Source organism: Bos javanicus, chromosome 29 (assembly GCF_032452875.1).
Source record: "Bos javanicus breed banteng chromosome 29, ARS-OSU_banteng_1.0, whole genome shotgun sequence".
In the NCBI taxonomy this organism is placed as follows: domain Eukaryota; kingdom Metazoa; phylum Chordata; class Mammalia; order Artiodactyla; family Bovidae; genus Bos; species Bos javanicus.
In genome coordinates, this window is record NC_083896.1 from 20573833 (window position 1) to 20597359 (window position 23527).

General features: G+C 37.7%; 1 protein-coding gene across 2 annotated transcripts in view; it reads right to left on the minus strand.

The window, feature by feature from the left end:
* LUZP2 (leucine zipper protein 2) overlaps positions 1–23527 on the minus strand; it is a 518912-nt gene that overhangs the window by 263566 nt on the left and 231819 nt on the right. For both annotated transcript variants that reach the window (XM_061406186.1, XM_061406187.1), the window contains exons 3-5: positions 17134–17204; positions 10526–10607; positions 2979–3041 (exon numbers count right to left, since the gene is read on the minus strand). In XM_061406186.1, coding sequence (XP_061262170.1) covers positions 2979–3041; positions 10526–10607; positions 17134–17204 — 216 coding nt within the window. The remainder of the gene's footprint in view (positions 1–2978; positions 3042–10525; positions 10608–17133; positions 17205–23527) is intronic.

The window sequence follows — 23527 nt, forward strand, 5'->3', positions numbered from 1 at the left end:
CTTCCTGCCCCCAATCCCTCCCAGCATCAGTGTCTTTTCCAATGAGTCAACTCTTATGAGGTGGCCAAAGTACTGGAGTTTCAGCCTTAGCATCATTCCTTCCAAAGAAATCCCAGGGTTGATCTCCTTCAGAATGGACTGATTGGATCTCCTTGCAGTCCAAGGGACTCTCAAGAGTCTTCTTCAACACCACAGTTCAAAGGCAACAATTCTTTGGCACTCAGCCTTCTTCACAGTCCAACTCTCACATCCATACAGTGGAAGTGACAAATAGATTCAAGGGATTAGATCTGATAGACAGAGTACCTGAAGAACTATGGATGGAGATTCGTGACATTGTACAGGAGGCAGGGATCAAGACCATCCCCAAGAAAAAGAAATGCAAAAAGGCAAAATGGTTGTCTGAGGGGGCCTTACAAATAGCTGTGAAAAGAAGAGAAGTGAAAAGCAAAGGAGAAAAGGAAAGATATACCCATTTGAATGAAGAGTTTCAAAGAACAGCAAGGGGAGATAAGAAAGCCTTTCTCAGTGATCAATGCAAAGAAATAGAAGGAAACACATAATGGGAAAGACTACACATCTCTTCAAGAGAATTAGAGATACCAAGGGAACATTTCATGTAAAGATGGCAACCATAAAGGACAGAAATGGTATGGACCTAACAGAAGCAGATGTTAAGAAGAAGTGGCAAGAAAACATGAAAGAACTATAAAAAAAAGATCTTAATGACCCATATAATCACAATGGTGTGATCACTCACCTAGAGCCGGACATCATTCACGAGACTTCAATCTTCTCCCCCAAATCCCTTTATACGCATATGATCTCCCTCACCGCTTCACATTTTGTTTAATCAATTTACCTTTTTATTTTCTTACTTATGAACAAAAATCTTCTGGGCAGTGGACATCCATATACTTTTACTGTGTAGAGTATGGATACATTATTTTGTTCAATTTCTACATAATGATTATTTGTCAAAACAATAAATCTAAAATTTTAAGGAATTCATACAAACGAGTTAAACTAAAAGCACTCAGTTTAGAAGTTCATCACTAGGTTTTGTTAGAGAAGTCAATAACTTTTTCCGGTTATCAATTATCATCTTGCAGATTTTCAATAGGATGAAAGTAAAGAGCAAATTTACTTATCAGACTTACATTTGGCAGTCATTACTTCTGAAGAGTTGTACTGCTTTTAGAATTATTCTAATCTACACACTAGAAAATTAATATTAAACTTAAAACATATCCCCTGTTTTTATTTATTTATTTTATTAATAAAATAAAATATTTTATTAATCCTCATCTGTACCTGTTATGAATAATTTATAGTTTGATTATGAAAAAGCTTCCTCACTGGTTGAATTCTAAATTAAAAAAAATTATCTATGATTAAAAGTTAACTGATAATACATATACAGAGATATAAATTAGCCCATGATCCTCTCATTATTATACAACCAAGTTTATATTTTTGTGTGTATGTGTATGGGTGTCTGTGTACAAACCCAGATGTATTTTCTTTCTGATTTTAATAATGGTTTTAATTTTGTTTTAAATATTCCTTTTACCTTAAATGACCCATGGTAACTTTTATTTTTTTTTATTTTATTTTATTTAACTTTACAACATTGTATTGGTTTTGCCATATATCAAAATGAATCTGCCACAGGTATACATGTGTTCCCCATCCTGAACCCTCCTCCCTCCTCCCTCCCCGTACCATCCCTCTGGGTCGTCCCAGTGCACTAGCCCATGGTAAGTTTTAGACTTGAGTAGTCTAGCCCTCTCTGAGCCCCAGTGAACAAGAAATTATCTAGTAAGCCCAGTGTTTCAGTAACTCTACTTTGCTGACATTTTCCACTATAAACATTAAATCCAGGAAGATTTAGACCTCAGGAAAAACATTATCAAGTTCATCTCATTAGACTTTCTTCAGAAGAGTTAGAGGAAAAAATCATTAGCAAGAAATGGAAATATAACAGAATCATAAGAAAGCCACTTAAAACTTTCCTTGTTTTCCTTTATCATTTTTTTGCATGTATGATAAATCATTTTAATGTAATAATCGGAGGACAAATGCTAAATCTTGATACCAAAACATTTATAAAGAGTGTTTTTCAACCTGGACATAAAAGTAGTATCAATTTAGGAATAATGTAGCTCATCTGTTGCTGCAATGCTTCAACAAAAAAACTGAAGAAGGAAAGAAGGGAGGGAGGGAGTAAGGAAGGAAGGAAAGTAAAGGAGAATAGTAATGGGTAAAGCAATTGACTGAGATTTAAAATTAACCTAGTGGGGTTGATCAAAGAAGATGCATGATTAATTATAGTTTAATTAATGGTTTAATAGTCCTACATAACTAACTGCAGTCAAGAAAAAAAGAAATAAAGAGGTGGAATATAAATGTGAAAAAATTTAGAAAATAAAGTAGTTGTATAACAAGATAGACAAAAAAATCAAAAGAGAAAAAAATGCACACAGCATTTTATAGGGTCCTTATATTTTAAAGACTGTAAGGAGAGTAGTTACAACTTATTTGCTTGTATTCAAGTCTCTTTAGTTTAAAATTATCTCACATAATTTTTTGATTCTAGATTGGCTTTTCCTAACATGAAGGCCATTTCTAATTAACTTTCTTCATCAGCTCCTGTGCCAGAATTATGTAGATAAATACATTTATGAAATAAACATAATTTTTAATATTGTCAAAACAAAATATTATTAGAAGGATAAATAAATTGGAGATTATGAACTAATAACATTGTCACATTTGTGATATCACATATCACACATATCACAATTAAATTAGGAATTATCCTCTCTGGAATTCTTAACCTTATAATTTCTCTCCATTAGTACACAGCTAAAGGCCAAAATCAAATGTGACCAATACTCTAAAGTTTATGGCAAATCAATATTTGTATTTGTGCATATTCTTTGACTTCCATAAAACTCCCAAAATATAAGTCTTACCTCATTCTGGAGATCTCGAATCATTTTGCTCTTTCTTTCCATTTCAGTCTTTAGAAAATTAATCTGAAAATAAAGAGGATACTATGTAGACGCATTTCACATTCATTTCTATAGCTTTTATGTTTATTTTTACAATTTTTGAAGTATAACCTAATGATTATCTCTGTCAACAAATATGGAAAAAGAACAAAGGATTAAAATTTTCATTAACCAAACTTTTATTGCCCAATTCATAAATATATCTGCTAATTATATAAAAATACTCTTTTTCTTATGTAATGAGATATTGTATTTTAATTGAGAAATGCACATTATGACTATGATTCTTTCACTGGTATAAAGCTTAATTTTTAAAAATATGGTTCCTAAACACAGCTAGAGTCTAGGGTTGGGCCTAGGAATTTCTTTTATTAAAACACTCTCCAGGTATTTCTGACACATGGCCAAGTATGAACGGAATTGCACAGTGACGCTCCTCACCTGAAGCATGGACCCTTATAAATACTGTGCTAAAGAAACCAAGAAGTTTCTGCCTATATACAATATTGTTGAAATCTATAACCAAATGGTAACAAAATCTAAATCAAATAATTTTTGATGGTCAAACTACATATAAAATAGAAGCAGAAGCCTGAGAACTATGTCCATCATTTCGGCCATAACAATTTTCAAAGTTAAGTCTGAATCATGAAGGTACTGACAGCAACCTGAAAATGTGAGTTATACTCATTTCAGTTTGATGGATAAAACAAAGTTATCACTAGAAGGACTTGATGACAATCAAAATTAGATATGTGTGCAAAGCAGTAGTATATGTCTCCCCCAAAATAGCTTTTATACCCATTTCTACTGCTCCGGGCTGGTATCAACTTACTGGTTACCACTGTTATGGGCCGGACCAACTCTTGTGGTTCTGTTTATCACTGCAAGATGCCTTCAGCAATAACCGTCAGGCAAGTTTGAAAAAAAAAATAAGGGTTTATGACTTACGAGTCCAGGAAATTACGTGGTATAGTTGGAGAGAGTTTGTGAGGAGAGAGAGCGAGAAGGAGTCCATGAACCTGGGGTTTTGCTTTTATTGGGGTGGAGGGTGGGGGCCTAGGGTTTCAGAATGTTCACTCTTTGTTGGTGACTTTAAAATATGAGTGGTGATTTAAAGTGCAGAACAGAAAATCACTAAACAAAACAAAAATCAAGAAGCCCCAAAGGTTATTTAACAAACTTAAATTAACCAAAACCTCTGGAAAGAAAAAAAAAAAAAAATGGCTCACTGGGGAGCAGAGGTGGGAGGTACAGCTGATTCTTCAAGTCAGTGGTTGGCAAAGTGTTTATTGGAGTGGTTGCCTCTTTAAGTGGCCACCACTACAATCAAATCTTTTTTTTTTAATTAAAAAATTTTATTGGAGTATGAGTCAGACACAAACTACAAAAAGAAATGCAAACCATCAGGACTTACAATACTCTACCTCAGTACTTAATGGGCACCAGAAAATTTTGGTATGTACAGATTTGTCTTTAGTTTTGGTTATGAACTACTTAAAGCTGTCTTGCTTGTATGAATAACCTGGTGTTTCAGTGATGCCATGAAAGTCAAAGTGTTAGTCGCTTAGCTGTGTCCAACTCTCTGCAACCTCATGGACTGTAGCCCGCCAGGCTCCTCCGTCCATGGGATTTTCCAGGCAAGAATATTGGAGTGGGTTGCGGTTTCCTTCTCCAGGGGATCTTCCCAATCCACAGATCAAACCCAGGTCTCCCACATTGCAGGCAGATTCTTTACCATCTGAGCCATCAGGGACCATGGGGACAGTGACTTCATACTATCTTATCAGTGATGCCATAATTTTCCCCAAATCCTCACATTTTGATACTATTTATTATATGTTCTCCATAACTAACACAACTTTAATTAACAGTATAATGAAGATATACTGCAATGTCAAGACTAAAAAAAGGACAGAGACTTGGGAATGCAATGTTCAATTATTCAGGACCTACAATACATTCAGAATATTCAAAAGTCATAGCATTTTGAAACCACTGGTCTAGAATCCCAGCAGGTTTTAAGATTCCTGGAAAATCAGAAGTGAAATAGTTCCGAGAGACAGAAAATAACACTTATTTACATTGAGTAAAGGATAGATGGCCATAATTCCTTATTCTTAATGAGAGTCAGAGCTTGAAGCTAATTCTTGCCTTCATACTAATTATGTCTCACTTAGGGCAAGTTAAGCCATAAAAATTAACAAGAGTGGTGAAATGCATCCAGAGAGCATTAATGGATTTAATTACTCCACTACACCTGATAGATCATCCTTTCTTGCTGTTTGTTAGGTTTTTCATACGGGACACAGTTTGTAAGATTTGCTACTCCATTATCTGCTTAGAGATCAAAACAGATGCTCACATGTTCATAAAAATTATTTGCAAATGGAATTAGATCAAGACAGCTTTATTTTTAATTTTCATTAAAATGCTTTTTCATTTTAATTTTCAAAATTCTGTCTTCTTTTATATTTTGTGATTTAAATGTACTATCACCTTCAAGTTTTATAACGTTTTACTATGGACTTACTGGGGATTCTCAGGTGGTGCTAGTGGTAAAGAACCACCTGCCAATGTAGGAGACAAAAGATTCGAGTTTTATCCCTAGGGTTCTGATTGCTGGGTCAGGAAAATCCCCTGGAGGAGGGCATAGCAACCCACTCCAGTATTTTTGCCTGGAGTGGAAAAAATATGGACAGAGGAGCCTGGCAGGCTGTAGTCTGTAGGGTTGCACAGAGTCGGACTTACTAATATGGGTATTTGCAACATCTTTTGCATAAAATATACAGTTTTCTTTTATGGAAAAAGGCAGAGTAATCAGATATGTAATCAAGGGCAGCACATAAGAGTATTTGCTCCTAAGTCATGACAATATTTACAATATCAAATCCAAATGTTTTCCCTCTAGTTGAGAATGAGCAGTTTAAATTTCTCACTGTCCCCTTCTTATCCAACATTAAACTACATCAACGAGAGTCTTTCTAGCAGAAAGAATAATCACTGAATTATTTGTAACAATTAAACTTATATACTTATTTAATCCTCAATAAGTAGAAAAAGCACAAACCTTTTGAGTCTTTACTAAAGTTTGGAAGTGAGGAGTCCCAGTAGTATGAAATCTATTTTTTTCTAGATTCTACCAGATATACATTAAAAAAACCCACATACTTCTACTAATTAAATATATTTTATTCCCATATTTGTTAAGCTTTCTGTCATTTATTTTTGTACTTTGACTTAGGACTTATTCATCATTCAACTCAAAGTACAAACACATTTCCTTCAAAAGACAAGTATTATTTATTTCCACAGGTGTTTGCATTCATTGATCTTGATGATATATTTTGTTAATATAATCTTTAATTTGCTCTTATAGAATTTTTACATGTACATTCATTAATAGAAAAATAGCTATTAATTTATATATATAGCCATTAATTGATTTTGGACTCATGAGTGATGATGTTCATAAAATTAGATGAAAGTTTTCAACCTTTTTTCTTTTTTTCAGAAAGTATTTGCCTATATTTGAAATTGGGCCTCAGATGGCGCTAGTGGTAAAGAACCTGCCTGCCAGTGCAGGAGACATAAGAGACTTGACTTCTGATCCCTGGGTTGAGAAGACCCCCTGCAGTAGGAAATGGCAAGCCACTCCAGTATTCTTGCCTGGAGAATCACAAGGACAGAGAAGCCTGGTGGGCTACAGTCCATGGGGTCACAAAGAATTGGACACAACTGAAGCAAATTAGTCAATATTTGAAATTAGCTGATCTTTAAAAATTGGTAGAAGTCACCTTCTAGCCCTGGAATATATGGGAAAAGACGTCTTTCAGCATAATAAAATTTTGAATGTATTCAGTTATTCAAGTATTACATTTCTTCTTGCAAAAATGTTAGCATTTTATATTTATTCATCTAGAAATTTACATGTACATTTTAAATGTACCAGTGACCTGTTGCTCATAATAACTTATTTTGTTTAATTCCTGTTATGACTATTAGCTCTCTTTTAATTAAACATTTTAAAATTGGAGTCCTTTTATTCTTAATCTTTCTCAAAGCCTATTTATCAGTCTTTTCAAATAACTTAAAAATCCTTTTTTTCTATTTTATTGTTGTCTTCACCAACTTTTATAATACTCTCTTTCTTACACTGATGTTTTGCTTTTTCAACTTCTTGAATTTTTGTTGCTAGTACTCTGTCTTTCTGGAAAAAATGCATGTAAAGCTCTGAATCTACCTCAACTATTACACTGGCACATAGTGTCTTCATTATTATTATTTCTTTACGTATTTTATTATTTCTTAGTAACTAAAGAGTTATTAGGAAATGTTTTATATATTTTCCAAACATAAGGAATTGTTTAACTATTTAAACATTTATTAAAATACATTGAAACTTTTGCTATCAGTAATTTTTTGCCTACATTATTCTTTCAATTGGAAATTTTATTTATTACAATTGTTTTCTTTCTATTGAGTAGATTAAATTTAGTTTCTATTTAAACTATATGCCAGATGACAATTTTAGGGTAATCATGCATGTTATTTTAATTTGAATTATTCCCCAAATTCTTCAAATAAGGAAACTTGCAGGTTAAAGAACTTAATTTTACAGACAATAGATGGACCACTGGGCTTCCCAGGTAGCTCAGTGGGTAAAGAAATTGCCTGCAATGCAGGAGACACGAGTCCAGTCCCTGGGTTGGGCAGATCCCCTGGAGGAGGGCAAGGCAACCTGCTCCAGTATTCTTGACTGGAGAATCCCATGGACAGCGGAGCCTGGCGGGTACAGTCCATGGGGTCACAAAGAGTCGGACATGACTGGAGCGACTGAGCACGCATGTACAGATGAACCACTAGGAATTTAAACCTGAATATTCTTATTCTGTGCTTCCCTGGTGGCTCACATGGTAAAGCGTCTGCCTGCAATGCAGGAGACCTGGGTTTGATCCCTGGATAGGGAAGTTCCTCTGGAGAAGGAAATGACAACCCACTCCATATGCCATTTCCATCTTGCCTGGAAAATCCCATGGATGGAGGAGCCTTTCTTTTCTTTCTTTCTTTCTATTCTTATTCTGTAGCACATGTTAGGTTATGAATACATTTAGGGAGTTTCTGGCTCAGTACAGTATTATGGGGTGGGAGAGGAAAATCCTCCCTCAAGATTCAATGCTGATTTTAAGAAAAGCACTAGAAGGGTTCTGAGACAGAACTTCTTCTCCCCACCTATGCATCCCTTGTCCCCATTATTCTGATACTTGGCTATTCTAGCTTTTGCTGAGCTCCTTTAAAAATTATAGCTTTCTTCTTTTGGGATGTTAGACACAGTTTGTGTAACATATTAGAGTAAACACAGGTCCATGCCTTGGCTTCTCTAAATATTAACTGTGTAAATACAAGCAACAGTTATTCACTTTCAGTAAAAAAAAATTAAAAAAAATAGTGTGCCATTTTGTTGTGAGAATCTGAGAAAATAGTATGTGTGGAAACTTCTATTCTGGTCTAAATGCCATTATTTATGACTGGGCTATGCACAAATTGAGATTAAATATGATAAGTCAAGACAGAAATGGGATTGCAGTTAGGGTCACTCAGTACACGGGGTCAGATTTTGAGGGGAGGAATCGACACAGTAGTGCTAAAAATGTGTCTGCTCTTTCATGTGACATGTGTGTCCAAAGAAGGGCTTCCTAGGTGGCACCAGGGCTGAAGAACCTGCCTGCCAATGCAGGAGACGTTAAGAGATGCGGGTTCAATCCCTGACTTGGAAGATCCCCTGGAGGAGGGCATGACAACGCACTCCAGTATTCTTGTCTGGGAAATCCCATGGACAGAGGAGCCTGGTGGGCTACAGTCAGTCCATAGAGTTGCACAGAGTCAGATATGACTGAAGTGACTTAGCACACGCATATGTCCAAAGAGCTAGACACGAGGCTGCACTCTATGTAGGTTTAGGTTAGCAGTGAGTGCTGCCATGGCATAACAGAGAAGAATAAAGGCACTCATCTTTACTGGTGGGCTGGACAGATAACAATGAATTTATTAACAGGATATAAATCTGCACCTAGGAAAATCCAGTCATTATTACAAAGACTGTCTCCAGGAAGCAGTTACTCCAGATGACAGACAGGGCTAAGTTTCAGAGGCAAAATTCTATACTCTAATTCAGATTATTCAAGGAGGCCTTGCAAAAGAAAGGCAGGCATTTCTGCCAATTCTCAAAGGAGATGGGGTCCCATATAATCAACCTGACAAACAGCCCCTATGTCGCAGAGCCTGCTGAAATCATTCAAACTGGCCAATCCTAGACCAGCTTACCTCGCTTAACCCCTTCCTTCCCACGGAAACCACCATAGAGGCTCTTGTCCACAGTGTCTCCACCTTCATTTGCCCCGGGACTGACCTGGGGCTTCCCTGCATGGTCCCAGGTCATGTGGCATGTCACCCTTCTCGGAAACTGTGGGAAATAACTATCTTTCCAAATGGAGTCATTTCCTGATCTGTTGCTCTTGTGTGCTCATGCTGAGTTGCTTTAGTCGTGTCTAACTCTTCATAACCCCACGGACTGTAGCCCACCAGGCTCCTTTGTCCATGGGATTCTCCAGGCAAGAATACTGGAGTGGACTGCCATGCCCTCTTCCAGGGGATCTTCTTGACCCAGGGATCGAACCTGTGCCTCCTGTGGCTTCTATATTGTAGGTAGATTCTTTACCACTGAGCCACCGGGGAAGCCCTTCTGTTGGTCTTACTATACCTTATAATTTTAATTTTATTATATTTATTATAATAAATATAATTATAATTACATAATTATACATATATAATATATATAAATATAAATATAATTTTAATTAATAGACTATACTTTAAAAAAGACTCAGGCCCTCAAATAAAATAAAAGCTTCAATCCCCATAAGTTGTACATAAAGGGGGAACAGGTAGAAATCTAGTTTTCAGCACTACTATCCAGACCACTCTCCCTCCTGCTTATGGGGAATATTAGTCATAAAAATTGAAATATGAAGGTCAAGTGAACATCATTTTGAGAGAGAAAATCTGGAGAGAAGATTCATTCTTAAACCTTGGGGTGTATCAGGATCACCTGTGGAGATGATTAAATAGGTAGATGGTGTAGCCCCACCCTTGAGAGACATCTATTCAGTGGTTGTAGGGCATGGCTCAGGGTTCTGTATAGCTTAACTTAGTTCAAGGTCACATCCCAAATCCAAGGGCTGCTGATATGGGGCCTGACACCAGCACTCCTGTCCTCAGTTTCTCATTCATAAATAAGGGTTGGGAATTAGTAGACCCCTAAGAAGCAAATACATATTATTTTTGGAATGAATGCTGATGAAGCACGTTTTATAATCTTGGTGATGATGTTTTATTTATTGTATTTTCATTTGTTAGAGGTGTGTTTGTTCAATAGTGATTTTGGGGGAAAAAAATAAATGAACAATTCTCCAGCTCCCAAGCAAAGGACACAAAAAAGAAACACTTACAGTAGCCTCTTGTTTTTCTGCTTTGTCAGCTGTCTCCTTAAGCTGACTTTCCAGGGCCTCCTGGAGAGCCTTCATTTGTTCTCTTGTTTAGGAGAAAACAGAGAGGAAAAGAGAGACATAATATAAATCTGTACACTATGAAATAAGATTTCACTGCACATATACACTTAGGAAACATAACTAGAAAGTATAGAGACAGAGTTAAATATACAGGATGCGTCTCAGGATTCTGGTAAAGATTACTGTCTCCCATGGAAGCTCGAAAAGCAAGCTGCATTTAAGAGCAATTGCCTTGCTCTTGTGTCTCATAAGAATCCCACTGTGAGAGCTGCATAATGTGTCAAATCATATCAATAAAATAATTAAGAGTTGGAAAGCTAATTTTAGTGACAGCATGCTAGGGTATGAATATGCTGTTCAGAAAAAAAAAAAAAAAAAACAGTTACCATAGACTTGCTGATAGGATAAAATGATCATTTCCTTGGATGCCCCAGTTGACTAAATCTAAAGCATTATGTTTTAGACATCTTGTGTAAGGTCTGAGAGTTTTTGTAAAGACAAAGAGAAAAAAAGACTTATTTCTAATGTGAAAGCTCATTTATTGGGGATAATAAAAAACACATGTCTTCACACATATGCACATTGTGTCTCAAGCTCACTAGGACATACGGACCCTGTCTCACATTAAAAATTACATACTTTCATAAATACGCAGTTCCTTCAAAGGTTTAGGATTTTCTCAATTATGACAGATTTTATTACCTTTCTGTGCCTTCATTTTATCATCTAAGCTATCACTTCAGACAGCAGATAACAGCATATGAGTGAAGTATGTGTGTTAAGTGTTGTCGTGTATTAAGTATGGCTAGAGGACTAAACTCCTTCAAAGCAACAGCAAAGACCAAATGAAAACCTAGCATACAGACTAAAATTCCCAGTCTAGAGCCAAAAGATAACTTCTGGAACAGAAATATTTTCTTGGTGTGTAACCACAATAGGGAGACTATGGAATAGGAGAGTATACTCTGAGACTCATTTTTATCCATCCATAAAATGGACACAATGACAGAACTGCCTCGGAGATTTGTAGTGAGGTTTAGAAGACAATAAGGCACGCAAAATACTTGGAAAATAATCACTCACTACACATGAGATCCGGAGAAAGCAATGGCACCCACTCCAGCACTCTTGCCTGGAAAATCCCATGGACGGAAGAGCCTGGTAGGCTGCAGTCCATGGGGTCACGAAGAGTCGGACACGACTGAGAGACTTCACTTTCACCTTTCACTTTCATGCATTGGAAAAGGAAATGGCAACCCACTGCAGTGCTCTTGCCTGGAGAATCCCAGGGATGGGGGAGCCTGGTGGGCTGCCGTCTGTGGGGTCGCACAGAGTCGGTCACGACTGAAGCGACTTAGCAGCAGCAGCAGCAGCAGCACACGTGAGATCACTGTCATAACCACTGGTACCACTAGAGGTCCCTGTGTTCATTCTTTGACTAGCACATCCTGCACAAACGCAAGCTGCTCTTTCCCGCAGAACTTAATGACGCCTCCAGTTTTCGTATCTAGAAACTCCTAGGTCACACTCTCAGTTTTAGGACTATCCGTGAAAGTCTATACGATTGTTGGAATCAATCTGGATGTTGTTTACCAAAGCAAAACATAATAGGGACAAGTTATAAAATAATTACAGTCACTTTGGTTCTTAGTTGATTTATGCGTGATTGGTTAAAACTTTAATATGCTTTCGTTTAAAGTGGATTTTAAATCTCAGTTTCCATTACAGCCTCAAATAGGTTTCATTTACTAAAACTGTTTATTAGAATGAAGCGTCACATGTGCTGACTGCTAAGTTGATTCAGTCGTGTCCGACTCTTTGCGACTCTATGGACTGTAGCCCACCAGGCTCCTCTGCCCATGGGATTCTCAGGCAAGAATACTGGAGTGGGTTGCCATTTTCTTCTCCAGGGGGTCTTCCTGACCCAAGGATTGAACCCTCATCTCTTAAGTTTCCTGCATTAGCAGGCAGGTTCTTTACCATAGGTGCAACCTGGCAAGCCCCCAAAGTGCCATATACGGATACTTAAAATCTGGATTTCCATGACTGCTTCTGATATTTTTTCACAAAGAACACTTGTGACATAATATAATATGAATGTCTACCTATATTGTAGGCTTATAGTACACCAGGCACTCAATAAACTTCACATCAAATTGTAGTATCTTATTGCAAATGGAAAACCGATGCATAAAGAGGTAGCGGAACTGTTCTGGACCATAAGTGCTCAAATTCTAGAGTCATTATAATACCTCTATTGAGGGAGAGAGACAGAGAGAAAAAGAAGGACAGAAGGATCCACGTTCTATTCCTAACGCTCAAATATTCAACAAGTATTGAATAAAAATAGAACAGGACTATCATGATCTGTGTGCTTAGTCGCTCAGTCATGTCTGACTCTTTGTGACCCCATGGACTCCTCTGTCCATGGGGATTCTCCAGGTAAGAATCCTGGAGTGGGTTGCCATATCCCCCTCCAGGGAATCTTCTCAACCCAGGAATCAAACTCAGGTCTCTGCCTTCGTAGGAGGATTCTTTACCATCTGAGCCACCAAGGAAGCCCAAGAATACTGGAGTGGGTAGCCTATCCCTTCTCCAGGGGATCTTCCTGACCCAGAAATCGAACCACGATCTCCTGCATTGCAGGCATATTCTTTACCAGCTGAGCTATCAGGGAAGCCCTAGGAATACTATATTTCCAACTAAAAACTTTTATATTAGAATCTTATAATAATTATTCATTACTTCTGGATTTTAAAATTCTCATTTTTATTTTTAAAGTGATACACATGTTTTAAATTATAAAATATAAATTTTATAAAATCCAATATATATACATATATATTCAAAAATACCCGTATACTGACATCTATAGGCAATGGGGAGTAAGAAAAAAAAAGTAAACTGCAAAAGCTGTTAACAAAAACTGGAGAAACAGAATTCTGCACATTTTCACAGCAAGGAAAGCTATCCACCAGAATGGCAAAGCAGTCCTTTTGAAACTGTTGAATATCTCCATCTACTCTTAGATTTTTCAAGCTTATTTCTGCACATTCTCACTGCTCTCATGCTTTAGGTGTCCCCAAACCCCCCAAACTTGGTGAGTTTTACTCCAATGAGAAATTCTTGCTGACTTGCTCAAGGACCATCCCTGTCCACCAAGTAGATTTGCACAGGATAGAGCTCTTCTAGGTCCCTATCTGGCACTGAACTGAAACTTGAATTCTAAAGAACTGTGACAGGCTTCTCCAATGCTGAGTATATTTCAGCATAGAATTGCATGGTTACAAGGAATTTTAAAAGGCAGCTCTTTCACACATCTTCCATTTCCAATTATAAACATAAAAATGCCTCACCCTACAGGAAGGTATTTTTTTCGAATGGTTACCAGCCTGTATTGCAGTAACATTACAGAAAGAAATCTTGCTGCTATCCCAGGCATTCTTTTCCTTTTCAGAGAACTCAATATAGTAAAATCCATTAGTACACAGAGTCCAAAACTGCTTTCTCAGAATCTCTATCCAGCAACCATTGTACAGCGTAAAATATATCATTCCTTTTTATTTTCAAGACATGCATGCATGCTAAGTGGCTTCAGTTGTGTCTGATTCTGTGGGGCCCTATGGATGGTAGCCCACCAGGCTCCTCTGTCCATGGGATTCTCTAGGCAAGAATACTGGAGTGGGTTGCCATTTCCTTCTCCAAAATACTGAGTACTCTTCTATCCCCCAGGATCTCTATTTTGTGGTTGCATAATCTCACTCCTCACACGTTATGGCTTAAAAGTCTCTCCATCAACTTGAAGATCCTTTTATGAATATTGCCTAGGCTGTCTAAATATTTTTGTAAATGTAAAAATCAAGAGTCAGTGCAACTTTCTCTCTCTGTCATGTAAAATTCTGTGTGCGTGTGTGCACACCCACACACACTCCTTTTTCTGTACCTCTTGGTGGAAAGACATGCTGCTGTACCTGGTTATTTATGGCCACCTCATATCCTCTGAGTTTACTTACTTATAATCTGGTACAGCTAAACAGAGAGATTTCATTAGTTGCTTCTTGGCACACAATTCCAAGAGGGAAATTCTAATTGATTCAGTTTTGTTTTGCTGGCCACCTTGAGCTAATTAACTGTATCCAGTGATATCAGAGTCAGATAAAAAGTAGTCTAGAGACCATTTCTCTAGGGAAGGACCAGGTAATAATCCCAGAGGACAAAGAATTACTGGGAATGGGGTATATACCTAGATGGCATCTGCAATACATTATAATCTTTCCAGCTCTGATAATACTTCTAAATTTGCAACCAGTTAATACTATTTATAGTCTGAGAAGGTTTTTCTCTTTTACTATTTATCTATCTCTCTTACTTTGGAAATGAGATACATAGCCTCTTTCACATTCAGATAATTATAATTTTTATATATCTCTAACGAAACAGAAAAAAAACCACATATCAAATGCATTATACTTTTGAGAAATCATCTATTGGTATGTGATTTATTTGAATTTTCCATTCTGACTTTGTCCATTACATAAGTTACGCATTTTAAGCAAATTTTATAGTTTTGGATGAAACTTGGAAAGCATAATTCCAAAATATTTGCTCCATTTAATCCACTCATTGAAAGACTTGGCCCATCATCTGCCATTCATATACCATGCCAAATATGATGATGACCTGAAATTCTTAATACTGCTAGTCATATTTTTCCTTGTTTGCATGGATATTTTGAGTGTCATGTAGAAGCAGCCTTAGATAACTTAAGAAAATAGCAGCAGACTAAAGGAATACATTTTTCCTTTTCCACATCATGCATAAGCCTGTCTCTTCATCTGTGTTTCTTGCGCAATAAGAAACACTGACGCTGTTGTCTTCACGCCCTGGGGCTCGCTGATGAGATCTCTCTGTCCTCTTCTCTAGGCTACCTTTTCTCAACCTGGTCTATGTCTCTTTCTTTCTGCCTTGAACGATGTTGTCAGAATAATTCCCCTAAAATTCATTTTACATGATATCATCCTTTTTCAGAGCTACCTAAATGAGCCTTCTGTTGAAGTCCACTTTCAGCCAACTTTCAAGAATGGCCCCCGTCTACGTATGACAGCCTCATTTTCTAATCTTTCCTGACTCACTCTGTCCTCTTCAGTCAGCGCAATCCCCTCATTGGTGTTGCACATGGATTATGCAGAAGTCATTTCTACTTTTATGTTTTTGCTAATTATCTTTTCCAAACGTGGGAGAGTCTGCAAAGCTAATAACTTTCAGTGACACTTGGTCTGCTTTAATTAGCTATTCCTATTGAAAATATGGCTTATAATTCTCCACTAACTCAGTGAACCACAAATGCTTATGTGTTTTAAAAGGTGGATGATTTCAAACCAGTAAAAATAGGTTAAAATTATGTACTTTTGAAAATATGCTCAGACCTATATTTTACATGAGATCTTTTTAATATTGGACTCTGGAGTGAATTTCATGTTCAACAAATAAAGATTTCATTGAAATACGAAAAGAGTCAAGATGAGATGCTCGATTTGGTATTTTTAACATGTCATTGCCTCAGTGATATGAGGTTTCTGGATCAAGAGGCAAAGACAGTGGAGAAGATACAAGACGGTAAGCAGAGGGTACATAGTGTAGTGCCTGCCAGCTTCTTAAACAGCTTTCTGCTTTGGAAGCAAACTAATAAATTTAGGTAAACTAACTTGAAAGGGTGTGACTGTAGGTAAGATACAGCAGAGCAAATTCCAATTTAATACAACTCTCAGCAGCTTGCTTAAGCATTTTGAGCAACAATTTCCCATTTATTGAATGGGGACAATAATAACTACTCTGTAATTGTATTGAAACAAAAAATGTATGTATATATATAAAACCAGCAGAGCCTCTAATAAATGTATAACAAATAACAAAGGCTAGCTCTTTTTTACCTTATAATACCTTGGTTTTTTTATGTGTTTGTTAGACAAGCAATTTCAAGTCATAAGGTTTTTTTTTTTAATTCTAGGTATAAATCTAGCTCATACTTCACTTCCTTTAAAAAATAAAGTAAGAGTAATAAAAATGTTCTAATTCTATTATGCTATTAATAAAATTACCCCATTCCTTACCAACCCAATTATCACCAGGATCAAGTTGTGATACTATTAAAAATGGCCCACTATGTCAAAGCTGTTGGATCTGTGTATTGATGGGCAGATTTATCTTATAAGATGGGCTCCATCTTATACGATAATAGAGGAACATACTCCAGATCCTTAATAGCTAAATTGAGATCTGCATATAGGTATGGTCACTATTAGCATCACCCATCATAAGGGAACATACTAGAAATACAGAACCTCAAGTGCCACCCTATATATATATATATATATATATATATATATATATATATATATAGTGATTTGAGCAAGATTCTCATATATTAAAATGTAAATAAGGTTATAAAGAGATGAATGCATTTAAAATAAACTTATGCATGTGAAGTTGTTGAATGAATTTTGGTGATGGGAAAAAAGAACTGAGAAAATGAAAGAACGCAGCCTTACCTTTGTTTCTGACCTATTTCCAGAAGCTTCTGAACATCAGTTTTAGCAGATATCTCATCGTTTTTCAAATTCTGATAAGAAAATTGGGAAAAGGAAGTCTTATTCAGGTGATAGATTGAAGCTGACTCTACTGTTGTGTTTATGGCACAAGGTGTGCCCTGAAATAAGAACGCGCAAATGAGGCTATGATGGCCCCTTGGCTCTCAGGACGCACAGTTTATGACACCAACTAGGGAAGGTGCTACAGTGAGTGAAAGGGAATGAACTGAGTTTCAGTCTTTAGAGTTTCAATGAAAGAGAAAGTACTCTCCAAATATCTAGGTGTCTTTTTAAATGAATATGCCTATCTTTTTGCTTAGTCACTCAGTTGTGTCTACTCTTTGCAACACCATGGACTGTAGCCCATCAGACTCTTTGTTCATGGGATTCTCTAGGCAAGAATACTGGAGTGGGTTGCCATTTCCTTCTGCAGGGGATCTTCCTGACCCAGGGATTGAAGTCCAATCTCCTGCATTGCAGGTGGATTCTTTGCCATCTGAGCCACCAGGGTAGCTCCATAATGGAATATAAAATATATTATCTGTTCTTCATTTGAAGTTTTACCATGTTCTCTGCAGGCATGTGAAACTTGTTTTGGCATAGTTTCTACAAACAAAGGGAGACATAAAAGACTTCTCTAAATAAGCTAAATAATAATACATTCAAAATCAAAGCAGTCAAATGGCATGTACCTATTTGGTTGTGTCTATCTATTATTTATAAGTAATGCATTAGAATACATGTAAAAAAAACTAGGACCAGTTCAAATTGTAATAGTACTGTATAGATAGTGGATTAAGGAAAAAAAATACCACCTCACTCATTAGTCTTTATTTACTCTGGCAAATTTAGCATTGATAGACTGTGAATCAAAACAGAGAACTGCACTGAGCTTTTCTAATTAGGTAAGCTGTCTTGTTAAGCCTTCCCTAAGAACTTTCTTATTTATACCCAATAAACTATTTAACATGGTAACAGATCCTTCTTGATGTTAAAAGTTGAAATAGAGACAATAATATTGTTTGTAGGAAGAGCAGCTATGACAAGTAAAACATTAACAAGAATGGCAAATGCTTTGTTTACTTAATATTTATTTAACATCAAAGGCATGGTGTCTGCCTTCACCAATTTTTCATCCTAAAGCTACGAACAATTTTCATACAGTAAGTTAAGTGTTCTGATAGGCATGTGGTAGAGTGAACTTCACAAAAGAAGAATCTTTCCTAAAATGATTGAGGTCATTATTAGGAAATAGCCAATAAAAGATGCTGTGTTTATTTGCAAAGAGTGCATGTATTCCACCTAAGTCGCTTCAGCAATGTCCAACTCTTTGTGACCCCATAGACTGCAGTCTGCCAGGCTCCTCTGTCCATGGAATTCTCCATGCAAGAATGCTAGAGTGAGTTGCCATTTCCTTCTGCAGGAGATCTTTCCAATTCAGGGATTGAATTGGAAATCGATCCCATGTCTCTTACATCTCCTGCACTGGCAGGTGGTTTCTTTACCACAGCATCACCTGGGAAGCCCTTGGAAAGAACAGCTTGATGAAGAAAACAGGATAGAGGAGGGTTGAGGGGAAATCACTAACCATCTAATTTACATTTCAAAGTGCATCATGGCCATATGGCCCGGGGCAGGTCACAAAATCTGCCTTTTAACTTCCTTGTGTGATAAATTGTGGGATTATTTCCAGAAAAACTACTTCTGCTTTACTGACTATGCCAAAGCCTTTGACTGTGAATCACAACAAACTGTGGAAAATTCTTCAAGAGATGGGAATACCAGACCACCTGACCTGCCTCCTGAGAAATCTATATTCAACTCAAGAAGCAACAGTTAGAACTGGACATGGAACAACAGACTGGTTCAAAATCAGGAAAGGAGTACATCAAGGCTGTATATCGTCACCCTGTTTATGTAACTTACATGCAGAGTACATCATGAGAAATGCTGGGCTGGATGAAGCACAAGCTGGAATCAAGATTGCCAGGAGAAATATCAATAACCTCAGATATGCAGATGGCACCACCCTTACAGTAGAAAATGAAGAAGAACTAAAGAGCTTCTTGATGAAAGTAGAAGAAGAGAGTGAAAAAGTTGGCTTAAAGCTCAGCATTCAGAAAACTTAAGATTATGGCACCTGGTCCAATCACCTCATAGCAAATAGATGGGGAAACAGGGGTAACAGTAACAGACTTCATTTTTCTGGGCTCCAAAATCACTGCAGATGGTGACTGCAGGCATGAAATTAAAAGATGCTTGCTCCTTGGAAGGAAGGTTATGACCAACCTAGACAGCATATTAAAAAGCAGAGACGTTACTTTGCCAACAAAGGTCCGTGTAGTCAAGGCTACGTTTTTTCCCGTGGTCATGTATGGATGTGAGAGTTGGACTATAAAGAAAGCTGAGTGCCAAAGAATTGATGCTTTTGAACTATGGTGTTGGAGAAGACTCTTGAGAGTCCCTTGGACTGCAAGGAGAGCAAACCAGTCAATCTTCAAGGAAAACAGTCCTGAATATTCATTGGAAAGACTGATGTTGAAGCTGAAACTCCAATACTTTGGCCACCTGATGCAAAGAGCCAACTCATTGGAAAAGACTCTGATGCTGGGACAGATTGAGTGCAGGATGAGAAGGAGACAACAGAGGATGAGATGGTTGGATGGCATCACTGACCCAATGGACATGAGTTTGAGTAAACTCCAGGAGTGGGTGATGGACAGGAAGGCCTGGTGTGCTTCAGTTCACGGGGTCACAAAAAGTCGGACACCACTTAGAGACTGAACTGAACTAACATTTAGATAAACTTGGGATTTCAAATTTAGGGCTTCCCGGATAACTCAAATGGTAAAAAATCTGCCTGCAATTAAGGGAGACCCAGGTTTGATCCCTGAGTCGGGAAGGTCTCCTGGAGAAGGAAATGGCAACACACTCAAGCATTCTTGCTGGAGAATTCCATAGACAGAGGAGACTGGTGGGCTACAGTCCATGGAGTTGCAGAGAGTTGGACACGGCTGAACAACTATTACACACAAAATTTAGAAAAGCCACAGAGGACAGTGGAGGATAGGGGTCCTGGCAAGCTGTAGTCCATGCGGTTTAAAGAGTCAGACACAACTTAATGACTGAACAACAACAGTAGATAGTTATTGGAAAACTCAAAGGGGATAATAGATGTGTGAATTAACTTTGCATAAATATGTTTATTCATTTGGCTATCTGCTATACTCTGGCATTGTAAAGGAAAACAGAATTAAAAAGTCACCACCTTTTCTTCAAGAAATCGAAAAAGTACAACATATGAGATAAAGAAATATAAAGGCAAAGAATAGGTAGACAGATGGGGCTCTGCAAAGTGTATGCAATTAAAGAGCAGGACAGCACTTAATAAATTATTTCCCCAGCAATAGTAGAGAAGTGAGATGCACATCTTGGAAAATAATTTTGATGACTTTGAGGATACTAAAGATTGATATGCTGCTGCTGCTAAGTCGCTTCAGTCGTGTCTGACTCTGTGCCCACCAGGCTCCCCTGTCCCCGGGATTCTCCAGGCAAGAACACTGGAGTGGGTTGCCATTTCCTTCTCCAATGCATGAAAGTGAAAAGTGAAAGGGAAGTCGCTCGGTCGTGTCCGACTCTTAGTGACCCCATGGACTGCAGCCTTCCAGGCTCCTCCATCCAATGGATTTTCCAGGCAAGAGTACTGGAGTGGGGTGCCATTGCCTTCTCTGAAAGATTGATATATCTAATAATTAATCAATACAATGTTTATTGACTGATGAGTATTACTAAGCCATTCAGGTGTTATGGTTACAGAGATGAACAAGACTTACAAAGATCATATCTTTATGAAGCCCTATTGGAAAATAAAATATGTACAATTAGCAATATTTACTCACTTATTAGATGTATGCCTTTGGGAAGTTTCTTTGACCTATTTGAATCTTGTTTCCTCATTTCAAAATTATAAAAAAGTTATCATAATTTTGTGAAGATATTGTTAAGGAGATTTAGCAAGAAAAAATTTAAAAATTCACCTTGTACAATGAATGGAACAAAATTTAAAAAAAAAAAAATTTTCAAGTACATTTAGGGATTGACTTGTTACTCTTTTAAAAAGGTAACTCTGTACAAAATGATACATTTCTTTCAAATAATTTCCTAGGCTGTAATTAGATGATGCTGTGAAAGTGCTGCACTCAATATGCCAGCAAATTTGGAAAACGCAGCAGTGGCCACAGGACTGGAAAATGTCAGTTTTCATTCCAGTCCCAAAGAAAGCAATGCCGAAGAATGCTCAAACTACTGCACAATTGCACTCATCTCACATGCTAGTAAAGTAATGCTCAAAATTCTCCAAGCCAGCTTCAGCAATACATGAATCATGAACTTCCTGATGTTCAAGCTGGTTTTACAAAAGGCAGAGGAACCAGAGATAAATTGCCAACATCCGCTGGATCATGGAAAAGGCAAGAGAGTTCCAGAAAAGCATCTATTTCTGCTTTATTGACTATGCCAAAGCCTTTGACTGTATGCATCACAATAAACTGTGGAAAATTCTGAAAGAGATGGGAATACCAGACCACCTGACCTGCCTCTTGAGAAATCTGTATGCAGGTCAGGAAGCAACAGTTAGAACTGGACATGGAACAACAGACTGGTTCCAAATAGGAAAAGGAGTTTGTCAAGGCTGTATATTATCACCCTGCTTATTTAACTTATATGCAGAGTACATCATGAGAAATGCTGGGCTGGAAGAAACACAAGCTGGAATCAAGATTGCCAGGAGAAATATCAATAGCCTCAGATATGCAGATGACATCACCCTTATGGCAGAAAGTGAAGAGGAACTAAAAAGCCTCTTGATGAAAGTGAAAGAGGAGAGTGAAAAAGTTGGCTTAAAGCTCAACATTCAGAAAATGAAGATCATGGCATCTGGTCCCATCACTTCATGGGAAATAGATGGGGAAACAGTGGAAACAGTGTCAGACTTTATTTTTCTGGGCTCCAAAATTACTTCAGATGGTGACTGCAGCCATGAAATTAAAAGACTCTTACTCCTTGGAAGGAAAGTTATGACCAACCTAGATAGCATATTCAAAAGCAGAGACATTACTTTGCTAACCAAGTTCCGTCTAGTCAAGGCTAAGGTTTTTCCTGTGGTTATGTATGAATGTGAGAGTTGGACTGTGAAGAAGCCTGAGCGCCGAAGAATTGATGCTTTTGAACTGTGGTGTTGGAGAAGACTCTTGAGAGTCCCTTGGACTGCAAGGAGATCCAACCAGTCCATTCTGAAGGAGATCAGCCCTGGGATTTCTTTGGAGGGAATGATGCTGAAGCTGAAACTCCAGTACTTTGGCCACCTCATGCGAAGAGTTGACTCACTGGAAAAGACTCTGATGCTGGGAGAGACTGGGGGCAGGAGGAGAAGGGGACAATAGAGGATGAGATGGCTGGATGGCATCACTGACTCGATGGACGTGAGTCTGAGTGAACTCCGGGAGTTGTTGATGGACAGGGAGGCCTGGCGTGCTGCGATTCACGGGGTTGTGAAGAGTCGGACACGACTGAGCAACTGAACCAAACTGAACTGAACAGGCTACAGGTCCAGAGAGACTGAGAACCCTGCAAATATTGTAAAGATGACCGCTTATGGCATTTCTTTCACTACATGCTTAGAAAATTCTCAGTGCCAGATGTTCTATTCCTCTAAGAAGGTGCAAGTTTCAAATATCCTTTGTTGTCTCATAAAATATTTGAATTTCCACTTAATGAAAAGGTACAGTTCTGGCATCGGCTTCCTATGGCAATCAATACACAGTCATTTTTATCCTCTACGTGCATCCCTGATGCTCCGTGTATACCTCCACCGTGGAACTGTCGTTCTGCACTGTCACCAGCACGCTACCTGTCACTGTGTCCTCTTGGAGTCTAAGTGATTTTTCTATTTTCATGTTCTCAAGATGTAATACAGCTTCTGGAATGTGAGCTTGGGTGTTGGCTTCAAAATAGCAGACCTATCTCCCAGCTGTCCTCGTGCTCTTAGTTTCCGAGCCCTTTTCTAACTCTGTTTTCTTACCTATAAAATGAGACTAATAATAATCATGCATAATTATCATGTGAAAATTAATTTTAAAAAATGAAGAAAGAGTACCTAACACAAGAGACCACATTCAATACACTGCAACCGCAGTGATTACTGACACCATCGTCGCTGTCACAGGACTAGAAAGCTAAGAACAATGGTGATTACGCAAGGTTCAGAAACGTGCTTCTGGGAAATAACTAACAGACCAGCTTTGAGTCAGACTGATTGTATTTAAATTCTGGCTTCCCTTGTGACTTTCAAGTAAGA